Source organism: Sus scrofa, chromosome 5, assembly GCF_054392235.1.
Source record: "Sus scrofa isolate SSC_HxYL_T2T_F1_AM1 chromosome 5, Sscrofa_HxYL_maternal_Yorkshire_Landrace_v2.0, whole genome shotgun sequence".
Taxonomy (NCBI): Eukaryota; Metazoa; Chordata; class Mammalia; order Artiodactyla; family Suidae; genus Sus; species Sus scrofa.
The window spans coordinates 73,445,721-73,470,225 of record NC_139387.1 but is presented as its reverse complement, the minus strand read 5'-3'; the positions used below and the strand labels follow the sequence as shown (position 1 = coordinate 73,470,225).

Sequence of the window (24,505 nt, the reverse complement as noted above, 5' to 3'; positions counted from 1 at the left end):
TGAGCTGGCTTAAAAAGCGAGGTTAGCATGAATCTGAGTAGGAATCCGCTTACTGTGTCACCTCTTGGTAGAGGGGACAGCAAAGCCAAGAAGCCGCAGAAAACACAAATGTCTTTGGCATAACCCTATGTTCCATTCCCACAAGAAGCCACTTGCAAATAAATAAGACCAATGCTAATTTCTTAGATCTGCAGCCTCATGGGGAGAAAGTTCAAATAAAAGCCAAGTTCTCAGCCTACAGTGCTGAGGAATGAAAGCCAGGCAATTGGAGTTGAGAAAAGGCATCACATAATCTTACAGCAGGAGGCTGAGCCATCCCAGCCAGGAAGGTATGTGAGGTGTCAGGATAACCACGACACCTTCCAGCCTGGGGTGGATGGGGCACAGGGCAGTGGAGGAAGGGGTGGGGGGAAGAGAGAGACCAAACCAGCCTCCAGCCTGGAAGTGTGGAAGCAGAAAACTAACTCTGTGCAGTAGTGATGGTTAATGGATGAGCTGTGAACATCTTCCCAGGGCGCTGAGAGCTCATCTCTCCTGTACCTGTCACCCACACCAGCCAGGAGCCCCCAATAACAGGGTACCTCATATTTCTTCGGAATGTTCCTTTCTTCCATCAGCAGTGCCCAAGCATCACGGTCAAATCATTCACAGGAAAGGAGGCGGGGCGGCCTTTTTCACCAAACCTCTTCCTGCATTGGGTGCAAAGGTGTAAAATTAAGCCAGATCACTTTGCTAAGGTTTCTAATCAAAAATCATTTTAAGGGGTTCCCATTGTGGCTCAGCGGAAACAAATCTGACTGGCATCTAGGAGGACACCGGTTCAATCCCTGGCCTCGCTCAGTTAAGATCTGGCGTTGCTGTGGCTGTGGCGTAGGCCTGTAGTTACAGCTCTCATTCGACCCCTAGCCTGGGAACCTCCATAGGCTGTGGGTGGGGCCCTAAAAAAACCAAAAAAAAAAAATCATTTTGACAAGACTTTTGTCTTTGCTATTCTTTCGTTAACTTTCCTTTTTCGCTTTACAAGTACAGAGTGTACACTATCATCTGGAGTGGACTGTTTTAGGCAAAATCCAATGCTTATTGAAAAATAAATAAAACGCCGTTGCCCAGGGTCACAGGGCAATCTGAGATGGAAGCATGACCAGGATCACTCATTGTAACATTGTTCCTGGCCACCCAGGAGGTGACCTCAAACACCTGGATGGCTGAGGCAGTTTTGCAAAGATGTCACCTTTCTCCATCATCAAAGCTCAGTTGGGTTTCCATCATAAGGGGCTTTCATAACAGTCCAGCATTTAAACAGCCTGGGACATGGTTTTAGTGAAGGGAGACCTGGACCTGTTTCCACGGGTGGGCTTTGGTTGCTGTGTTTTGCATTTCTCTCAGCTCTACAACTAAGGTGCATGTGTGTGTGTATATATATATATATATATATATATAGGCCAAGCCCACAGCCTGTGGAAGTCCCAAGGCCAGGGACTGAACCCATGCCACGGCAGTGACTGGAGCCACATCAGTGACAACACCGGATCCTTAACCCACTGAGCCACCAGGGAACTCCCAATTAAGTTATCTTTTGATCCCTTCCTTTTTGCCCAACAGAAGCTTAAAGATTAAGTGCAATGTCTAACTGGCTTCAAAAAGGTACGGTGGACATACCGGGAGTGACAGAGGCTGGCAGGCTCAGGAAGCACACTCTTCAGCTCAAGAGAACACTCCCCTGGGCTGGGAGCCAAGGAGAGCAAAGGCACCAGGCCTTGGTCTGCTCTGGAACTTTCAGTTGCATGGAGTAAATGCTTCTCCCCTCCGGTTATCTTAGTGGATGTTGCTCAGGATGATTCAAACTGAGAACAAGAGAGCTTCCCCACTTGCAAGTTGGTTACAAATTGTTGCATCACAGGCAACAAATGCCTGCAGAGTCCATTGTTTGAACTTGAAATTTAGGCTTAAATAATGAGAGGTGGAGGGGAGACACAGACAGCCCAACCACAAACAGATGCTGTACAGAAACCACCAGGACCCGCTAAGGAGAGCTTTAATCACTCCACAGAAAAACAGATTCATACGTCAAAAATGGCTCCAAATTCTTGACCGTTCTCCCTGGAACAGCCTAGAAATGAAAGTTTCACTAATATAAAAGCTTCCTGTTCATCAGCACAAGATTTAGGAGACTGCTTCTTTAGAAGTCTAAACACATTTTCATTTTTAACCCGGAGGCTGCTACGACCAAAGTGAAAAATAAAAGTCACTATCAGCTGGAGTTTATTCAATGGAGAATTTTAAAATCATTTATTCATGAATCTGGAATGGTTTCACTCCACTCCACCCTCTATACTACGGGATGACAGGAAAACAGGGCAAACGGTCATGTCCAGTCTTATTACACACAGATGATACGATTCTCAACTCAGCCAATGGATCACAACAAAGAGAACGCTAATCAATTAACTACACGCCCACGATTTATCCGAATCAGCTCTTTCTTATAAAAGGGGGGTTGGAGTACAGTCTTGGACAAGAATCACAGCACAGTTCTTTCTTACAATGTCTATTGCAGTGCACAGCTCTTACTACACACGAGCCAACTAGCGAAAGTCAGAGGTCACACGGGATGCCTTGCAAGTTTCAACCTCGGGCTCCTAGTCTCCTGGAGACAAGACTGGTCTGTGTCTAAAGCTAAAATCACCCGCCAAAGCTACAAGTTATTCTGTTCAAGTGATGGGAGAGGCAGTCATGTTAAATGAGAAAAAAAAAAAAAAGCTATCTAGTCACTTGTGATGGAGCGTGATGGAGGATAATGTGAGAAAAAGAATGTATATATGTATGTGTGACTGGGTCACTTTACAGTAGAAAATTGACAGAACACTCTAAACCAACTATAATGGAAAAAAGAAAAGTCATTTTTAAAAAAAGAAAAAAAAGATAGCCATGTTGAAGTGTTAAAATATTAACAATGGAGGGGGAGGACAGGGTATGTCAATAAGTAGAAGAAAGGGATTTTGAAAACCTGAATTCCTAACATCTGTAGGATCATTTTAGTCTAGCGCAGCAGCATGCCACCCCCCACGGGGCAGCCTGGTGACTTTCCCTCCGTTCTTTCCCTCATGACCTCTGCATGTTTCTAAAATGTGTTCCGTCTAAACACCAACAGCACATCATCGAAACCAGCTTTAGCCTGTGCATCAGAGTCAGGAAATCTTTGTTGTCGCTTGGGTTCAATGTATTGGGCCTGTGCTGTTTCCTGTACACTAAGTGCTTACTTTCGTTGGCAGGACAATGTGAATTCTGGGTCGCACGGCAGTTGAAGAACCCCTATGCCTAGTCTTGCTCCCTACTCCTTGTTTGTGTGCTTTCTAGATGCTTTCCCAGTTCAGGTGATGGGCCCGAACTTCCCAGGCCTGGACATTTACTGGGTTTTGCAGAAGTTCAATTATGTCCCCTCCTTTCAGCCAAAGCTGGGTGAGGATAAAGGAAAGGGAATTTGGGAGTAGACAGGGTTAGAAAAGGGTTTTCCAGAAAAGATACCAGTGTTCTTTTTTTTTTTTTTTTCCAGATAGCATCTTAGAAAAAAATCTCTTAACCATCACATGGCTGATTTGTGACAAGGCTGGAAAAACCTTTAACTATCATAGGGCCAATTCGGACTCCTGACACCTGAACTGCTGTATATAACATCTCTGCCAAGTTGTTGTCTGGCTGCTGCTAGAGCAGGAGGAAGGAAGCTTTACGGTAGGAAGCTTTCCAACATTACTCATTCTCCCTTAGAAGAGAACAGAAGAACAGGTGTGCAGCCACACAGCTTCCACTCTGCATGATTATGACGGGGACCGGGCTTGTCAAGACACTTAGTGGACTTCCAATTTCTACTCCAAAGAATAAGCCAGATTTGTTTCAAGCAGCCCAGGCTTTCTGCAGTGATTTAAAATGGGGAGATATAATTGAGAAGTGTGAATTTTACAAATCATTGCTGAATAGCTGTGTGGAGGGGAGGTGGGGGGGAGAGCAGATAAAAAATATCTGAGAAGTAATCATTGTAGGGACCCCTAAACAAAAGGAAAGTAGATGTCGTAAATAATAAATAAGAGCTTCATTTTGAAGGTGCAGTGAATTCCTTGTGCAGTCCTGGTATAAGACGTCAGGGCGCTGCAGCGCGGCCGGCTCAGCTGTGGGAGGCAGAAGGGCCAGTCAGACTTCCGCCCGCTGTTCGAAGGCATTGGACACAGGGCATCCTGGCCTGGTTTTCTCCTTCTGGCTCATCTGGCAGCACTGAAAATAATTCTCTTGTTTCGGATTTCTCTCAAGGTACTCAGGCTGCTTCAAGGATTTCCATCCCCCTTTCAGAAGGCTAACAAAGCAACATAGTAACTGATGGACAGTAATTTCTGAATTCAATTTACAAAGGCTCACTTCCTCTGAAGGGGCACTTTTATGTCTATATTTTTATTTCTTGAACATATACTTGAGTAAGTCTATGTGAACGGAACACATTTACCCTGAAGACACACGCGTAAACTTTAAAGACTCTGAGCGACTCAGCTGATTCAGTCTGCAGCGCCGTCTTGCACCCGAGGTGTTAAAACAGCCACCGCATCAATCTTCCACAAACACAAGCGACAGACATGAGAAACAGACAGAAACAAAACAACGAAAAAACCAACCACAAAGTCAGTATGTCTTTTTATGGGGAGGCCACTTTTGCTCCTATCTGCTTCCAAAGTATCAGATAATTGACATGTAGTGGCTAGGTGACAGGAGAGCAAACCTCCCAGCAAAAAAGACTCAAGCTTCCTTGCCCCCTGACTTGGATGTGAAATCAGTGGAAGTCTATTAAGTACTCCGGGTAGATCTGGTTGGCATCAAACACCACGAAGATCTTGGGGTTCCAGGTGTCATCCACACAGCTGTCGTATAAATTCACGTAGCTCCCGTCTTTGGAAGGGGGGCGCATGTACTTGGAGTCTCCGTTTATGTAATCTCCAATGAGCACTCGAGCGAGAAACATTGACTTATATGTTCTGAACAGATGCCGCTGCTGCAAGCTTACGCCGTGAATCTGGAATGTGTTTCCATGCTTTATGTCATCTTTGCAGAAGCGGCTGGAGTAAGCTGCATCTCTAGCAAAATAGGTTCCTTAAACAAAAAGCACCCCAAAGAGCCAAGATTACTCCAAGGAAAATATGAGACACAAGCAAAAACACAATGATGGTTAGAGGAAAGGACACATGGAATCGTATACCAAAAGCAGACGTGGAATTTCCTCGCCTGTCATTCTAAAGAGAAGAAGAGAACCCCCTCTGCTAAGGACAGTTGGGATGCAGACTGTCACTGGGAGAGTCTGTTAGCGCCAGTCCCCACCAGCAACACCGTCCCCATCCCCGCCGAAACGCAGCTACCCGATGTGTGTTTTCAAAAAGAGGCTTATAAAGAAACCCCATATGTAAGAGAGGGACAATCGGTTTCGGTGATTACAAGTGGCAGGACCTGCACTGTGATTGCTCGGACCTCCCTCCCACTTCTACTTCCTTCTGCCCTTTTCTTTTTCTTTTTTTTTTTTTTTTTTTTCCCTTGGCTTTTTAGGGCCGCACCCTTGGCATATAGAGATTCCCAGGCTAGGGGGCGAATCGGAGCTACAGCTGCTGGCCACAGCCACAGCCACAGCAACGCAGGATCTGAGCCGAATCTGCGACCTACATCACAGCTCATGGCAATGCCAGATCCTTAACCCAATGAGCGGGGCTAGGGATCGAACCCGAAACCTCATGGTTCCCAGTCAGATTTGTTTCTGCCACGCCACAACGGGAACTCCCCTTCTACCCTTTTCTTTCCCTGCCAGCCACCCATCTAAGCATCCACCAAACACTGGACAGCACAGTGAACCACACGTCTGAGGGGATGATTTCAAACCCCAAGAAACCACACTTCTCTGATACGGGCTATCAGTTTCAATAATATTTCTGGGGGTAAGAGAACCCTGCATGCAGGAAAAGATTTCTGCAGAGAGAGTGATGCTGTTGACACCTGAACGTTCCAAAAGAATGAGGTCACTGGTCCACTGCCTAAGATGAACCCTCAGAGTTCCCTTCATGGCTCATCAGTTAACGAATCCAGCTAGGATCCAAGAGGACGCAGGTTCAATCCCTGGCATTGCTCAGTGAGCGAAGGATCCGGCATTGCCGTAAGCTGTGGTGTAGGTCGCAGACACGGCTCAGATATGGCATTGCTGTGGCTGTGGCGTAGACCTGCAGCTATAATTCCGATGCAACCCCTACCCTGGGAACCTCCATAGGTTGTGGGTGTGGTCCTAAAAAAAAAAAAAAAGCAATAAACAAATAAATAAATACATATGAACCCTCGGTGAAGTACCCACTCTCCCAACTGGAAGGCCTACAAGGCTGGCATCACGGAGGCAGTACTTTCCTTTAAAAATTTTGGAAACGAATTGCAAAGTCTCATATTACCCAAATCCGATGGGATTTATGTAACACCTTTCTGATCTTCTTACAGTTAAATAAATGCAATGGCCTTTTCGGTCGCTATTTTTAAAATTAATTTACTTTGAAAAAATGCAGCATATCCTGACCCTGAGTGGTAGCTAGTGCTCTTGCTGGAGGGAAGGTACACAACAAGGAACAAATACATGTCCACCCCTGACCTTTCCCCCACGTCTCTCTCCTTAGTTTGCTTGGGCAGTGGACATAAGCGGGAGACCTTGGGCTTTCACAACATTAGGAAAAAGATGAGGATTTCCCTTGTTAGCATTCCTACCTATCGTTTTCTAAAAAAATAAAAAACAATAATAAAATAAAATTTAAAAATAAAAAGTAAACAAAAAATAGACCTGTGTACAATGTATACACAGCAATTAATTTATTTCACAGTGCTCTATACATCTGACATGAAACAGTTTAGAGCATAGGCTTACCCACGGAAATTAAATGTAATGCAAAAATCAGGTCCTCTGGCCACGAGGCCCATTGAATGACTGGGGCAGGGCGCTGGCTAACCTGGGAGAGGTGTACAAAGTCTTCTTCCATCCTTTACATGCAAGAAGTGGCTTTTCCATGGCTCAGAGACTAAGGGTATGTCAGTCTCTGAGCCTACAAACAATAATGACACTACAAACAATAAATAATACACAGATGACAGAGTCTTTAAACAGTGAGTTTCCTGAGTAGGTACCGTGCCTAAATCTTTTTATCCCCAGAGTAGGGCATAAAAAGGTCATGTTGAACTGACCTGAATTTTGAATCTTAGGACTAGAAGGGGCATTAAGCCATCCAGTTCAACTTCTTCCCAAGGGAGAAACCTCTTCCAACATATAAAAGGATATTCAACATGAGTCTTCTCGCAATAGGGAAACTAGGAAGATAACTCAGGGCTCTCAAGGCCCTGAATTACAATCAGTTCTGCCTCAGGGACTCTCAGCACTCAGCTGGGACCTGGAATTCTGAGCGTTACCTTTTCCAAAGAGAGCACCATGAATGCCGTTTATTCTCCAATCAAAGTTATGAATGCAAATTGCTTCTACAAACTCGCTGCTGGTGCCATGAAACAGCATCTGTTCGTTAATCTGAGGCACGCCTCTTTTTTTCTTGAGCTGAGCCTTTTTCCTAAAGACACAATACACAGACACAAAACACATGGCAATATATCATAAATGGCATTATTAATTTTTCAAGGAGCAAAGTTCAACAGAAAGGGTGAAACAGAAAACAGTTCCTTAACATAAATCATAGGTGCACACATGGCTCAGAAAAGAAATCATCTCAAATGTTCCTGGACACCGAAATCATTTCATCCAAAATTATTAGTTAACACTGAGACTTAAGGTTGAAAATTACACCCAAAACTATAGATACTCCAGACGATGCTCCAGCACAGTAAAGGGGACTGATTGCCTAAACCAGCCAAGCTTGACCGATGCCTAAAAATGACACTACAAACAATAAATAACACACAGTTCACAGAGTCTTTAAACAGTGAGTTTTTGGAGCAAGTACTGTGCCTTCATCTTTTTAATCCCCAGAGCAGGACGTGTTGTTGAACTGACCTGAATTTTGAATCTCAGGGCTAGAAGGGACATTAAGCCACCCAGTTCAACTTCTTTCCAATGGATAAACCTCTTCCAACACATAAAAAGATATTCAATGTAGGACTTCTTGTAATAGTGAAAAATAAGCAAACTGAAAATAGCCTAAAATTTCTTTCATAGAAAAATGAATTATTATTTATACATGAAAGTTAAAATGATGAACTAGATCGACATGTAGTAACATAGATAACTCTTGAAAAATGACATTGAATGTAAGAAGAATGTTGCAAATAGAGACCTATAACTCAAAATAATGATGTGAATTGTAGAGGTATATATACATAGGTAGTAAAAACATAAAAACAAGGATGGGAGTTTCTGCTCAGTGGCAGTGAACCCAATTAGTATCCATGAAGATGCGGGTTCAATCCCTGGTCTCCCTCAATGGGTTAATAAGGATCCAGTGTTGCCAAGAGCTGTGGTGTAGGTTGCAGATGCGGCTCAGATCCCGCATTGCTATGGCTGTGGTACAGGCTGGCAGCAGCAGCCCTGACCAGACCCCTAGCCTGGGAACTTCCATATGCCACGGGTGTGGCCCTAAAAAAACAAAACATATATCTGAATATGGATAAGAAGGCATCACAGCAACCTTGGGAAGAAAAAAAGAGAACAGGATGGGGGTGGGGGAGGCACTTCCCCTCTATCTGTAATGCTTTGTATCTAAACAGACACTCCAGATACAAACATGGAGAAAATGCCACAAATATTAAAATGTTAAATCTGATTGGTAGGTACATGGGTGTCTGCAAACTATGTGCTGCATTTTCATTTTAAAAATATTTCATTCACTGGGAATGATGTCTAGTCACTTTTGATGGAACATGATAATGTGTGAAAATAGAATGTGTACATGTATGTGTAACTGGGTCACCATGCCGTACAGTAGAAAAAAATTTGTATTGGGGAAATATCTATTAAAAATAATAATAAAAAAAAAGAAAAAGAAAAAAATTTCATTAAAAAGATGTTTTACAGGGAGTTCCCTTCGTGGCTCAGTGGCTGGCAGATCTGACTAGGATCCATGAGGATGCAGGTTTGATCCCTGGCCTGGCTCAGTGAGTCAAGGATCTGGCGTTGCTGTGAGCTGTGGTGTAGGTCGCAGACACGGCTTGGATCCCGAGTTTCTGTGGCTGTGGTGTAGGCTGGCAGCTACAGCTCCAATTTGACACCTAGCCTGGGAACTTCTGTATGCTGCGAGCATGGTCCTATAAAGTGAAAAAAAAAAAAAAAAAGAAAGAAAAGAAAAAGAAAATGCTTTACAGACTCACAGACATGGAGAATAGACTATGGTTGCCAAAGGGAAGGGGATGGAGTGGGGTGGATGGGGAGTTTGGGGTTAGTAGATGCAAACTGTTACATTTGGACTGGATAAGCAATGAGGTCCTGCTGTATAGCACAGGGGACTATATCCAATTTCTTGGGATAGAACATGATGGACAATAATATAAGAAAGGGAATATAGATACATATGTGTGTGTGTATGGCTGGGTCACTTCGCTGTACAGCAGAAACTGGCACAACACTGTAAATCAACTATACTTTAATAATAATAAAAAAAGACGTTTTCAAGATTAAAAAAACACCACTCGCCTAGTATCTCTGTAAGTGACGGCTACCTAGCACTGTCCTGTGTCAGGCGCTCCCCTCTCTGCAATCTCTTTGCGATGGGCCATGATTGTTAGAAAGCCATCCACCCAACAGTGCACGAGAATCTGCCTTCCCGGTACTTCTGCTCTGGTCTCAGTCATTCCCTTCTGAACACAGAAAAATCCCAATACTCTCACACAAAACAACTCTGCAAATATCCAGGAATAACGAGGTGAACAGACACCACTGCAACTATTCCTCTTGTGGAGGTTCCAGGCCTTTCTCCATCCTAGACAGGCTTCAGTGGCCAAGAATCTGCAGGATAACTTCTGGTGCGTAAATGCTGATAAGAAACAGAAACCGAGGGAGTTCCCGTTGTGGCTCAGTGGTTAATGAATCCGACTAGGAACCATGAGGTTGAGGGTTCGATCCCTGGCCTTGCTCAGTGGGTTAAGGATCCGTCATTGCCGTGAGCTGTGGTGTAGGTTGCAGATGCGGCTGGGATCCCCCGTTGCTGCGGCTCTGGCTGTGGCTCTGGCGTAGGCCTGTGGCTAGAGCTGGTGGCTACAGCTCAGATTTGACCCCTAGCCTGGGAACCTCCACATGCCGCGGAAGCAGCCCAAGAAATGGCAAAAAGACAAAAAAAAAAGAAAGAAAGAAAGAAAGAAACAGAAACCGAGGCTGCTGTTGTCAGACGGCGTGGGGCTGGGTCGCTCTGCACCAGCCATCGCGCTGCTGAGGAAGCCTGCAGTCATTCAAACTCCCTGGGCCTTCTCAAGCCAGTTCTCTCAGCTTGCGAGGTTTGTGCAACTGACTTATAAACCAAATGCAGGAGGCTTATTTCAATTAAACTTTATCTTGATACAGTAATTTTAAAAGTAGAGATGTTATAAGGATACGCAGCTTAGTGACAATTCCAGGGAAAGGATCCTTGCCCTTAAACAATGGGAGAAGTGGAGAGTTATACGGTCTTTCTCCAGAGACCTCTGGCAGCTTGCATCAAAATTCAAATGTACGTGCCTTCATCTGCCGGAGACGGTCTTTTCAGACCATTAAGCATGACCTTAGGAGGCTGTGCATTAAACAAACATTTACTTCGGAAAACGCCAGTGTGTTTTCACATAGAACAAATCGTGGCAGATGATTCGACCTGTATGTACTGTCTGATGGGGTTTTTTTTACAATGCACATTTGCTGCTTTTCTAATTAAGAAAAAAGATCTTTTCTGAAAAAAAAAAAAGATAATATTTGTTTTGACTCACTGTTTCAGTCAGCCCAAGTCCTTCTGCCTCCTGATTAATTCATACTCGAAGTTCGCTACCCTTTCTAGCTTCCAATCTTCCACAAGTGTGATAAGCAAGCCTTCTACATTTTCACCCAAAGTCCTGATAAAAATGTGGAAGGGGAAGTTCCTATCGTGGCACAGCGGAAACGCATCTGACTAGGATCCTCGCGGGCACAGGTTCGGTCTCTGGCCTTCGCTCAGTGGGTTAATGATCCAACATTGCCGTGAGCTGTGGTGTAGGTCACAGATGCGGCTCAGATCTTGCATTGCTGTGGCTGTGGTGTAGGCCGGCAGCTACAGCTCGATTCTACCCCTAGCCTGGGAACCTCCATATGCCACGGGTGTGGCCCTTAGGAAAAAAAAATGTGGAAGGGCTCAAGAAGAAAGCATGCATGCCACTCAAGCTACCCTTTGATGAGCCTTCTACCCAAATGTTACTTTTTGCCCTGGTTCTATCATTGGGCACCCATCTCTCCATCTCACCTCCATCCTAAGGACCTTTCTCAACCACTTGGAAAAATCAAATTACCTTATCCAACCAAGGGGCTCATCCACCTAGCACTACAGCAAGCCTCTTAGTTAGTGGAGCACGAGTAGATTCATTCTGTTTTTTCCTAAGTAGACATCTGTTTAATATACGTCCTCAAATGTCAAACTTCATGGTCTGTAATGACCTAAAACCACCCTAAAATCAGGGCATTTACTCATCACTCCTTTTCAGGCCCAGATTCGAATGGACTCTGGTTTGAGAATTCACTGGAGTTTCTTTGTGGGTTAAAGGGCCGGGACTGTGGGCGCCAGAACTGCTCGGCCAGTGGAGAGGATGGAGTGTCCACACCAACTGGAGGAGACGGGGATGGTGAGGGCACAGCTCTGCACCCGGCGGGCTGGGCACAGTGTGCACTAGGGCCAGCACTAGGGCACTCAGAGAACGTGGAGACTCACACACCACAACCTCGCTCCAGAAAGGCCAACACTGAGTTCCAGGGCCTCTGGGGCTTCAGGAACCTTCAGGGAAAGTCACAGGATGGAAACTAGGTTCCCCCACTAGCCTGCCTACCTGTGCCCAAGCCCACATTCATTTCTGAACTAACGTAAATACTCTTGCACCCCCTTCCCTTAAAACAGACTTTGGCATCATCTTTCTTACCTCCCTTACCCACCCCCTCACGCGCGTTAAATCAAGTTCCAAACGGTATCATTCTGTACCCGTAACATCTGGCAGTGGACCCCCACTCGTGCTACAAACAGTGAGCGTGTTTGGTTCAGACCATCCAACGCGCCCCATTTGTAATGACTGAAATAACTCCCTGAGCTGGGCACCCTGCTTCTGTGATCCTCTTGAACCAGTTTCTCAAGCCCGGCACTGCTGACTTTGGGGCTGGCTAATCCTTTGTGTTCGAGGCTGTCATGTGCTGCAGGGTGTCAGGCTTCCCGGCCCTCCACCCCGAGATGCCGTGGTACCTCCCCACCCCCCTCCACGGGAACCCAAAAGGACTCCAGTCACTGCCACAGAGACTCTGGGGGGCAAGTCACCCTGCCTGAGAACCACCACTTTAAACCCCTTCTCCGCGGTACAGCCTGATCAATTATTTTTCTAAAATGCAGATCAGCTCCATCACGCTCCAGCTTAAAATCCTGCAGTAGCTTTCTGTCCCAGGAACAAAGTCCAGGCCCCTTGGTTTGCTTCTCCAAGGCCCTGCGTGGCCCAGCCTGTGCCAACTCTTGGACCCCAACCATGGGTCAGTTCAACTCCAGTGTGGCTGATGGAGGGCATCACACAACAAGCCAAGGGGCCTCCCACAAACTCCTGCATGCTCCACCTCTCGGGGACTTTTCTAGCATCTTCTTAGACCACCCATCCCATCTTCTGTTCTCTTTGAAATTCTCTCAATGGTTTACAAATTCCCGTGTCATCCAACTCTGGCCCGGGCCTCAGGCCTCCCCACTCCTCCTGCGTGCAGCCTACATGCCCCCCGTCTTTAGGAGATGCTCAGTGACACTCCCTGTGCCACAACAAACACCTACTTCTGTCAGCGGGGGGAAGAGAGACCCTCACTCTGTGCCCGCCCTGCACTCGGTGGTGCAACATCCAGTTCCTTGTCCATCTGGTCCTGGGCACTCACAGGTCCCCAGTGTCTAGAACGGTGCCTTTGCAGAGCTGCTGCTAGAAGACACTTCTGGGAGAAGGGAGAAGGGGAGGAAGGACTGGGCCATGTGCCAAGCGACGCTGGGGACTTCCATGGGCTTCCCGCTCGCACAGCCAGTCCCAGGTTATGTGACAATGATGTGGACCAGGTTACTTCTGTCCTGCAGGCAGATGTCAGAATGACAGGCTCTCTTTCCAAAAAGACTCAGTGTTTTCTACTGTCACAGCAGGTGGCAGGGTGGCTTCCCATCACAGATTTCTATTGGCCAATGTTCCGTAGCATCAGGGGTGGCAGCACAGGGTAAACCGTTTCCAGCGAGGTTCTCAGGGTATCACGCCACTGTCAGACTCTGAGTCTTGGAGACTCCCTGGAACATTTCTACGTGAGACCTAAGCAAGGTCTCCAATTATGAGGAGGACTGAGAGGCGCTCCACTTCGGGGGCCTGACTAAGAGGAGGGAATTAAGTTTTCATCAGAACATTTTAGAAAAACTTACTTTATTCACTGAGAGAATAAAATCAAAGAGGGCTTCCATCTTCCTTGACAAAAGCATCACCTAGACAAGAACTGAATAAAACCTAAACTCGAGTTCCCATTGTGGGAACAAACCCGACACCTAGTATCCATGAGTACATGGGTTTGATGCTTGGGCTCGCTCAGTGGGTTAGGATCCGGCGTTGCCTTGAGCTGTGGTGTAGGTCACAGATGCAGCATGGATCCTGCATTGCTGTGGCTGTGGTGTAGGCCAGCAGCTACAGTTCTAATTCAGCCCCTAGCCTGTGAACTTCCATATGCCACGAGTGCGGCCCTAGAAAAGCAAAAACAAAACAAAACTCAGTTAAACTCAGAACTGTCACAAATAAAAGTGGGCTGGGTCCAAAGACTCAAAACTGCAAAGAATATAAGCTGAAAACCCTTATTTTATAATATAAATGATTATGAGAACAAAACCCGGAATTTACTCAGGCCATAGGAACTGACCTTCCAGAAGCACAAAAGAATTCCACGTATCATAGTCAAAGACAAGTAGGCCTGATTTTCAGGGGAATGAGAATGAAATGACTTAAGACCTGGGATTTGCTTTAAAATACTTCAACAACAGCAAAAAAAAAGAGGTAGATTATGATGATAAATCTTGATAAATGTTACATCAGTATGATGGATACCAAGGTTCAATTTTCCTGACTAAATATTAAACGTCTGCTTGTATTACAGCAGAAATTGGCACAATACTATAAATCAACTATATTTTTTGTGTGTGTCTTTTTTTTTTTTTTTTTAGCTATTTCTTGGGCCGCTCTGGCGGCATATGGAGGTTCCCAGGCTAGGGGTTGAATCGGAGCTGTAGCCACCAGCCTACGCCAGGGCCACAGCAACGCGGGATCCGAGCCGCATCTGCAACCTACACCATAGCTCACGGCAATGTCGGATCGTTAACCCACTGAGCAAGGCCAGGGCTCGAACCCGCAACCTCATGGTTCCTAGTCGGATTCGTTAACCACTGCACCAAGACAGGAACTCCTTAACTATATTTTAATTTAAAAAATGTGCAAAAAATCTGCTTGTATTAAAAATATTAGAAATCAAATCTTCAACATAAATTTAATACAAGCATTCCAGAAATCCCTTACTGTAAGTAATGCTTGTTATTTAAAAATACAGCACGAGGGAGTACCAGTTATGGTACAGCAGAAACAAATCCCACTAGTATCCACGAGGATGCGGGTTCAATCCCTGGCTTTGCTCACTGGGTTAAGGATCCTGCGTTGCCGTGAGCTGTGGTGTAGGTCATAGAGGTGGCTCAGATCCCTCATTGCTGTGGCTGTGGTGTAGGCTGGCAGCTGCAGCTCCGATTCGACCCCTAGCCTGGGAACCTCCATATGCTGCATGTGCGGCCCTAAAAAAAAAAAACACACACAAAAAAAAACAGCACAATAGGTTAATGTGGACTACACCTGTACATTTCTTGCAGGCTTTATTTTTAGGGTGCGTACACACTGAGCTTTATTTTTAGGGTACGTACACACTGAGCAATTCAATGGGTCATTTCCAACTTAAATTAATGAATGGAGACTTTCTTTTTTTCTGTTTATGGCTGCTCCTGTGGCATATGGAAGTTCCCAGGCTAGGGGTTCAAATCGGAGCTGCAGCCGCCAGCCTACACCACAGCCATGGGCAACACCAGATCCTAACCCACTGAGTGAGGCCAGAGATTGAACCTGCATCCTCACAAACACTATGTTAGGTTCTTAACCCACTGAGCCACAACAGGAACCCCATGAATGGAGATTTTAAATCTACAATACAAACACTGGGTGAAGCAGGAAATCTGAAGGTATGTTTTACATTGTCCTTCACAATTAAAAAAAAAAAAATGACTTACAGGCAAGTAAGTCTAGCCAACAAAGTCATATCAACTAAACTATAAACAGCTCCCCAGATTCCCTTGTAACGCTGACTCTGCTACTGGCTGCCTGAAAGGAGTGAGGAAGAGACGGCGTTGTAAGCGAAGCTTGGGAGCTTGGGGCTGACTTACAGGTGCCTGAGGATGACGAAGGAGAGGACAGAGAAACCAGGTCAAACTACCGCAAGAGAAAAGCACGGTGCATGTCTGCACAGCTCCCACGGCGCCACTGACAATTAACATGATTCAACATTTGTGCTTCACTGTCTCTGAGACCGGAAAAGTCTCAGAGGCCAAGGAGAGGGTTCAGAGGAGAAACTGTCTCACCTGCAAAAGAACTCCCACAAGTCTAGGTTTTGAATTCTCTGAATTCTTTTAATTCTGTTGCGATCCATTGTTTTCCCAAAGAGACTAGCAACTTCATTATATTCATGTGTTTGATTGTGCAAAGTGATAAGCTGGAAAAAGAAGTGTGCACAGTTTTATTGGGGTCCTTTCCAATCTCTTTCACTTGTAGTGGGTAAGTGCTGGTCTCACCTGATAAGGCACCTCAGTATTCACATTTTCCCAGTGGGGGGGCAGGGGGATGGCCTCGTTTTCACAGATGTAACTTCAAATCGAAAAGACAAAACAAAACATTAGAAGCTGATTATGATCACTGTCAAAGATTTAGACATTTTCTCCCGAGCTGAATTTTCACATGGAGGTGTTGCGACAAATGCAATTAAGCGTGGTCCTTGATTTCTTTATTTTATGGTAGGTATCGAAAACCAACTCGTGTGCAACTTTTTAGGGGCTGAATTGAGAAATGTGATGGAAAACATCTGGTCCAATATAACTTTAAGATTGCAAAAACAGTTGTTTAATGCGGTCTCGTTTTTCTGAATTTGCCAGGATTTCTTTTAAACGTAGAAAGGTTTTAGGTAAAGAAAAGGAAGCTCTAAGATGAAAATCAAATTTTTGATTTAGGAAAACAAAACAAAATCTTTCTTAATTAAAAAAAAAAAAGACACTAGTTCATACTGCCTGTTACGTAACATCCTCAGCCATACCTTCAACATCTCCTTCAAGATTGAACTCAAACCTAAACTTTTCTCCCTTTATTGCCCGCTATCCTCCTGCACCATCCACATCATCATGATCTCACTTGGCACATAGCCAGTTAAGCTCTGAAAACTCTACCATGTTTAAGCCACTGGATGTGAACACAGATAAAGACAATGACTCTGGGGAGCTTGATGGCAAAAGGTGTAACTGACATCCGAAACCCTTCTTGTGTCTGGAGGCTGTGAAAGAGATTCATAAATTTCAAGCCTATCTTGAGTTTATTTTTTAACTCATTTTAACTTTGAAAAGACCATAGAGTGGTCTGGCATTGTCCCTGCAGTGGCTCAGGTCGCTGCTATGGCACAGTTTCAGTCCCTAGCCTGGGAACTTCCACGTGCCAGGGGTAAGGCCGAAAAACAAACAAACAAAAAAAACCGCTCAATCATGTGATTTTAAAATGAATGGGCATTAAAAAAAAAGGGAACAGTGACAGTCTCCCTATCACGCCAGTCCTTGCTCTAATTCTCGTACTTCAATTCCAATAATCATTTTTAGCCTCTTGGGTATTCTTCCAGAAATACCTTAGGTTAACGCAAGCCAATTTTTCCCCACATACAAATGGTAGCATAATCCCATCTTTTGCAGCAGCTTTTTTTCTCTTCACTGACTAGGTTCTTCAAGCTTCCTCCCCATCAGTAGGTGGAGACCATCCCGGCACAGAGCCCGGTGCTCAGCAGACACTCAGTTAACCCTGGCGGGTTCCTCAGCTTCCTGGGTGCAAGGGGTCTGCTGCATGGACACACCCCTGCTGATTACAAGGCCCCCTGCTGACGACATTGAGCTGTTTCATCTCTTTGCTTCTGTTAAGGCTGCAGCAAAGATCAAGACTGTCCATTGGTCACTGTATGTGCCCAACTTGTCAACTTTTAGGTAACATCTTGGAAATGGCACTTCTAAGCCAAAGAACATATTTATTCGTGATTTTGACAGAAACTGCCCAGATGCCCTCCTTGAAGGCGCTACTCATTGACATTCCCACCAGATATGCAGTGAATGCCTACTTTCTAACAACCTTTCCAAAGAAGTGTGTTATCAAACTTTGGAAATTTTGTCCATCTGATAGTAAGAAATAATCTTGTATAATTTGTATTTCTATTACTATGGGTGAGGTTGCAAGAACGGTTCAAATTCTTTACTCATCCTTCTAGGAGGCTCTGGGTCTTCTACTTCGATTACTAAAAGCACTTCAAATACTACAGAGAGGAGCCCATTACTGCGATAATGAGTAACAACAGCTTTCCTGGGGTGTTTTTTGTTTTACTTTGCCTGAAGCATCTTTTAGCTAGAAAAGGGGTTTTGTTTGCTTATTCGTCTAAAGGTTGGTAGCCTTAGTTAATTGCCAATTCCTTGCCAACGGGAAATGCACTGTTCACTTTGTAAGTCACAAGCGCTCAGCTGTATTCCCATAATACATCAAGAAGCATCTCTAGGAGTTCCCTTCATGGCTCAGTGGTTAACAAACCCGACTAGGATCCATGAGGATTCGGGTTCGATCCCAGGCGTCACTCAGTGGGTTAAGGATTCGGTGTTGCCATCAGCTGTGGTGTAGGTTGCAGACGTGGCTTGGATCCTGCATTGCTGTGGCTCTGGCCTAGTGGCTTGGATCCTGCATTGCTGTGGCTCTGGCGTAGGCCAGCAGCTATAGCTCCAATTTAACCCCTAGCCTTCGGGTGCAGGCTAAAAACTTCCATATGCTGCGGGTGCAGCCCTAAAAAAAAAAAAAAAAAAAGCATCTTCATCACGCTTCTGTACCCAACCTAACTGTTATTCCTCTTTGATTATCTTGCTCTCTGTCCTCCGTTCTGGTTCATTCTTTCCCTCTCCTGTCTCTGTTCTATGGCTTGGACGGTCTGTGAGAGAAAATGCTGGACCTCACCATAAGCTTCTTCTTGCAAAGGATCCCAGATATAATGACATACAGTTAAATTCTTAGGTCTCATTCTTCTCCCAGACTTTACACCCTTTGAAGGTAAGTAATTCTTTTATTAAATTCCTTATACTTAAGGATGGGGATATGGTGTAGCTGGTAAGAAAGTAAGACTCTCTCCCTTCCTCACACATTAGAAAAGTGCTTGAATTAACTTTTAAATCATGATCCTAAAATATGAGCCAGAAGTCTCAAGAAACAAATTGGTAGAAACTCTAAACACTGCTTTCTTTATTCTGATCCCTTCAAAACATCTTCTTGGAAAAAGAAACGGGCATCTCCTACAATTCACATGCTAGCATTTTTTTCCTATTTCTTTTTAAATTCTTTGAACAGAAAGAATTTCAATACTTAATGGAGGAATTGTTTTGGAAAATAGGAGACATAGTCTAAGGTTTTTCCCTTCAATTCCATTCATATGAATAACAAATATTTAATCTTCTCTGGCATTTATTCCTCTCTTTTTTAGGCTACAGACAGCAGGAGAGAGAAAAAGGAGAACTTGTCCCCTAGATCCAAGGAGCAAGCAGCTGTCCCGTCCCTTCCTGTCCTCCTAGGTCCCTGTTAGTCACTACAAATTTGAAATTACTAGTCGCCCAATGGGGTTTAGTGCTGGAGAACACAAGCAGGTATTACCTAGGATTTATAACCCATAAGCAGATGATTCCGTGAGAATCTTTCCAAGCTAAATCAACATAGGTTATTTTAAGGATTTATAGTAGAGACCATACAGCATTCTGTAACTACCATGCAAACTGTTCTAAAGAATTGAAAGATACAAATATATAAGGGGAAATGAAAAGGACAACAGGAAAGAAAATACCAGCAGAAAACGCTAATACTGCTCTTTCATCAACTTACATGAAATTCGGCAAAGATCAATGTTAAGATCATGAAATAACCTACCAAAACATTTCCAGTCTATTTGTTCCTCTGTCAAATAGTAAGAAAGAGGAGAGAGCGAGAAAGCCCATTCTTTCCACCCCTATTCTCTTCACGATACCTGAAAGCACTGATAGAAAAGGGGGCTCTTTTTATTAAGCGCTGCTTTCCAGTGGTGAGATTCATTTGCTTCATTTCTGTGCACAAAGACAAAGATATTAGATAAGTCAGAGGAACACACGGTGCTATCAACTGTCACCAAGATCTGTAGCTACACTGCACGGGGATCGAGAGTCATGGAGCTTTGGGAGTAGCTGACAAACACAGCAAACTGGGGACACTTTGCCAGACATCTGCTTATCATGCCCCAAAAAGCAGCTCCATTGCTTGATCTAAGCTCACACCTGAGGACGCTGAGTTCACACACTGCCTGGCCTGCAGGGTCTACTCTTTCCGTATCATACTGAGCTTAAACTGACATGAAAATAGGAGAGTCCTCAACTGAGCAAAGTTAAGAGTACTAGGAAGAGAAAGAAATTACAATACTGAATCTTCTGGTTGGTTTCCTGAGTGAAAAATGTACTTTGATTTCTCCAAAAATGTTGGGAATGATTTTTTAAAAAGACACATTATCATTACAAAACTTGCACAATTCAGAGTTTCAAAAATGTGTACATTTCTTGCCTTCTCTTTAAATTGTACATCTAAACCAAAAAAAAAGAGAGATCCTAGCTAGACGCAGCGTAGACTTCAGTGAGTGAGTCCCATGATAAAAGACCAGTGATCTAAATCAAGCATCATTTTCTTTTCTCGTCTCTTCCTCCACTGTGGCGGTGTTTGCCAGGCCCATCTCCTCAAACCCACAGAGTTGGGTGCTGAGTCCTAATGTGGGCTCCTAGCCAGTGCACCTTGTCTAACTGGCATCACTCCACTCCAAAAGCACAAAAGCTGGGTACAGTGTTCTCCCCGTTCTGTGTTCTCCTAGACTCTGCACGCCTTGGCAAGCCCACCAGGCAGGGCCCAAGCCAGGTCACCTCGGCAAACAGAGTATGGCTTGTGGTGCCTTCTTCTTGACCTCATCCTTTTGAGTTTACTTTTCACCATTTTCATTAAGAGAAACTGAGTTGGCTTGTGGCAGAATGGCTGGAGCTACCTTTACAAATGGTACCTGGGAAATGCTAATACTTGTATCTTTGAAACAGTATCATCCTATAGAAGGTTGGCAGCTTGTGTTACTATATGTGACTCCTATTCTCTGATAAAGATTTTTTTAAATAAACTGCACTGAGAGAAAGCCTCCCAAAATAGAGTTTAGGAGAAAATATTCTTTCAGAAACATGTGGCTTCCTGGACCACCTAGCAAATGCTCTGACAAACTCCATCCTCTGCCTGAAGCTGGAGGTCTGCATATCATTATGTCTCAGTATTGCTTCAAAACAGGAGCGTGGACACAAGACTAAAGTGTCTGCCAACACCTTCCTTGTAGGCTGAGTCAGAAAGACAAATGACAGGGCCCCTTAAAGGCAGCCTGTTTGCCTAATGTCATTAAAAAAATGTGACAGTTATTCAGGAGGAAGAGTCTCACGGTTTTAACTCTTGATTAAGAACACCACCACCAGGAGTTCCCATCGTGGCGCTGCAGAAACGAATCTGACTAGGAACCCTGAGGTTGCGGGTTCCATCCCTGGCCTCGCTCTAGTGGGTTAAGGATCCGGCATTGCCGTGAACTGTGGTGTGGGTCGCAGATTCGGCTTGGATCTGTCGTGGCTGTGGCTGTGGCCAGCAGCTGTAGCTCCGATTTGACCCCTAGCCTGGGAATCTCCATATGCAGCAGGTGCGGCCCTAAAGGACAAAAAAGAAACAAAACAAAACAAAACAAAAAACCACCACCAGCCCTGGGGGCACCATCAGCATGAGAGGTTTGGCTGCATCAACATCTACTGGACAAGTCCCCCCCCACCATCTCTGGGCCTTGGCTCAACCAAGGGAAGTTCCTAGGGTTTCCCACCCAGGCTCCCCATCACACTCCACTGATTCTATCATAAAGGCTCCATCGTGACTCTGGGAAGGAACACCTAGAGGACCAAGCTCTGCAGCCACCCAAAGGCACTTTTATAAGGAAAGCCTTCCCATCTAGGTCGCGTTTGCCTCTGCAGTCAACAGCAGAGGCTGGCAGCTTGAAGCCGAAGGGGGTGAATTCAACAGTTTTTCATGGGATCCACAAAAACATGCCCATGGATCAGGGCTGAAATCCAAAGTGGGGCTGCTTCCCAGATTAGCCAGCTAACCTGTGAAAGAGCCAAAGAAATCTGAAAATGGCAGAAGGCAATGTCCATTGCAGAGTAGTTTTCTGGGAAAGACACCAAGAGAGGGGTCATTCGGCTGAACTCTGGTCTTAAAACTAAACGAGCTACAAATGATTTTGTCACTTAACCTCTCTGATTGATTCTTAAGTAAAAAAGACTGCTATTTATTTCAATAGATTGAAAGAGGAGTTCCTACTGTGGCTCAGCAGCTTAAGGACCCGCCGTTGTCTCTGTGAGGATGGGGATTCGATCCCTGGCCTTGTTCAAATTGACACAGCTGCAGCATAGGTCGGAGATGCAGCTTGGATCTGTGTTGCTGTGGCAAAGGCCTGCAGCTGCAGCTCTGAGTCCACCCCTAGCCAGGAATTTCCACATGCCACAGGTGCAGCCCTAAAAAGAAAAAATAAAATAAAAGCCTGAAAAGATGATGAATAAAACAAGAGCTTAGGCGTTCCCGTCCTGGTGCAGTGGAAACATGAGGTTGCAGGTTCCATCCCTGGCCTCACTCAGTGGGTTAAGGATCTGTTGTTGCTGTGGCTCTGGCATAGGTGGGCAGCTGTAGCTCCAATTAGACCCCTAGCCTGGGAACCTCCAGATGCTGTGGGTGGGGCCCTAAAAAGACAAAAAAAAAAAAAAAAAAAAAACCCAAGAGCTTAAAGTCGTTTTGCATTCCTTCAAAGAGAAGCATTACATGAACTCAAAATATGTGACAATCTCCATATTTGTTAGTATCCATAAACATATAAATACACCTTTATAAAAGGCAATGGTGCTCAAAATTTTAAATTTTGAATTTTTGCAGAGGCATTTTCATGTATTACAAAAAGGATTTACTTGGCTGTTTACAAGTATATCAACTAATCCTGATCTTCAGAACTTTAGACTTTATCAATATACTAAGAACACACAACCATTAGGGAAAAAAACATACCTGCAAAGTCTATCTTGTAGCTGAATTTGGAAGTAGTAAAAGAAATGGAGCCACAAGGGTTTGTTTTGAAGCTTTTTTCGATATCTTCACTGCTAACTGAACACTGAATGTTGGTATCCGGCTTTAAGACAAACCAGAAAGTTTCATTTACCAGCTGTTCACATGAAAGGCTTGGCCACAGAGGTGGGACTGTGGGCACAGAGACAGAGCACAGAGGGACAGAGGAAATGTAGCACCTGTTCCAGTTCCCAACACACCGGGGAAGCACGGCTAAGAGAGCCTGGTGAACACAGCTTAAGGATTTCCAGCAAAGAAACCAGAAACCCCTTGTTATAAGGCTTTTTTCCAAATTATTACAACATTTCCAAATTATTGCCAAAATGATGCTTCCTGAGTGGCTCAAACGAAATCTTCTTTAAGTAGCCTTGTGAGGAAAAAAAAGACCACAAGCTTTTGAGGATGGGGTCCCATCTCAGCTTAACCATTAACCAGCGGTGTGACTCAGAACAGATCCTAACAACTTTTTTGAGTTTCCCTGTCTTTGCCAGTAAGACAGAGGGTCAACCCTGGCTTTCGGGGTGCGGTGAGGATAGAGAAGACAGCTGCACAACCCCTGACCAACCCTGGCGCACAGAGGCCTTTCATGTGGGTTGGTCTCTTCCCTCTCCGTCCACCAAATCAGCCCTGGCCGCGCTCACGTGGGCTGAAACCATGCAACCCTCAGCCACGCTCGCCCTCCGTACCCACGGCACACACACACCACTTCGCCTAAACGATACTGCAGAAAACTGGGGAGAGGAAAAGGACCGGGAGAATTTCTAACTGTTCTTTTCGGGACACGCTTTGATTTTCTCAAGGTTTGATTTCCTTCAGGCACTGCCTGTGCTCATCATTCACGTCCACGAGATGACGAGACGGGAGTCTAAGTCCCCTCGGGGGGCGGGGGGGGCGGTGGGGGGGGCGAGGTACCTGATACATGTGCCACTTCCCACACTCCGCCAGGTAGAACCAGCCCCACTGCGTGTCGGACGTGTCCATCTCGTCCATCTCGCTGTCCGTCGTTTTGTTTAAGAATTCTTCTTCTTTGTGAAACATCTCCTGAAATGCCAGAGAGAGGGAGAGGAAGAAACTGTGTTCTTAATAATCAGTGTGCTTTTTACACATCCTTTTTCTTCTCATAAAGAACTGTATGCCCAGTGTCCTTCCCACAGTGACGGTGACGAATAGCAGCTAGCTCCAGTACTGGCTCTGAAGGGAAACATTCAAAAATGTTGCCTGTGACATCTGCACATCGTTCTTGAGCATGGGCTATAAAGTTTCAGTTTCTGGCAACGACTGCTAGAGAAACGACTTGGGGGTGGGGTGTTAATTGCTTATAGGACAAGTTCCATAGTGGACTTCTTAGAAAGAAAAAGGAAAGATTCAGGGTGTGATTATGAAATAAACCACAAGTTTCACTTTCTGTTTCAACTATCCAGGATCTGATTTGAAAGTCTGGTCTTTATTTTTTTAAATGTTGAATATCATCGCTTAACAAATAAGACAAATAAAAATACACTTGGGTAGGATATGTTAGTGCCCATTCGACACTTCATTTCAGTATCTAAGAGCACTCCAGATTCTCACTGGAGTGCTGAGAAATTTGTCTTATAAGATGTTCACGTATTTGGTCCAAAGGATTCATGCTATCACAGCTAGTTAAGACCAAAATAAACATCTGACATCTGATTTGGGGATTTTTCCTTTTTTTTCTTTTTGTTTTACTTTCTTTTCCAGCTGAACCCATGGCATATAGATATTGCTGAGCCAGAGATCAAATCTGAGCCACAGCTGC

General features: G+C 44.8%; 2 protein-coding genes across 18 annotated transcripts in view; both read right to left on the bottom strand.

Annotated features, from left to right (window-relative positions):
- Positions 1 to 2,224, bottom strand: part of CRACR2A (calcium release activated channel regulator 2A) — a 176,244-nt gene extending 174,020 nt beyond the window's left edge. For 6 of the 10 annotated variants that reach the window (XR_014845458.1, XR_014845459.1, XR_014845460.1 and 3 more), the window contains exons 1-2: positions 1,660 to 1,798; positions 582 to 689 (exon numbers count right to left, since the gene is read on the bottom strand). Coding sequence is in view for 1 of the 10 variants with exons in the window: in XM_085025159.1 (XP_084881285.1) it covers positions 582 to 586 (5 nt within the window). In the remaining 9 variants the exon portion in view is untranslated. Of the gene's footprint in view, positions 1 to 581; positions 690 to 1,659 lie in introns of all 10 variants that reach the window. The other 4 variants (XR_014845478.1, XR_014845465.1, XR_014845468.1 and 1 more) reach the window with 3 other exon arrangements.
- A 37-nt stretch (positions 2,225 to 2,261) lies between these two features.
- Positions 2,262 to 24,505, bottom strand: part of PARP11 (poly(ADP-ribose) polymerase family member 11) — a 40,129-nt gene continuing 17,885 nt past the window's right edge. For 3 of the 8 annotated variants that reach the window (XM_005664071.4, XM_003126559.6, XM_013997828.3), the window contains 7 exons: positions 23,641 to 23,769; positions 22,672 to 22,792; positions 19,556 to 19,631; positions 16,056 to 16,128; positions 15,846 to 15,976; positions 7,459 to 7,610; positions 2,262 to 5,130 (listed from right to left, as the gene is read on the bottom strand). In XM_005664071.4, coding sequence (XP_005664128.1) covers positions 4,814 to 5,130; positions 7,459 to 7,610; positions 15,846 to 15,976; positions 16,056 to 16,128; positions 19,556 to 19,631; positions 22,672 to 22,792; positions 23,641 to 23,766 — 996 coding nt within the window. In that variant the 5' untranslated portion in view covers positions 23,767 to 23,769 and the 3' untranslated portion in view covers positions 2,262 to 4,813. Of the gene's footprint in view, positions 5,131 to 7,458; positions 7,611 to 9,615; positions 13,562 to 15,845; positions 15,977 to 16,055; positions 16,129 to 19,555; positions 19,632 to 22,671; positions 22,793 to 23,640; positions 23,770 to 24,505 lie in introns of those variants that run through there. The other 5 variants (XM_085025170.1, XM_085025169.1, XR_014845484.1 and 2 more) reach the window with 4 other exon arrangements.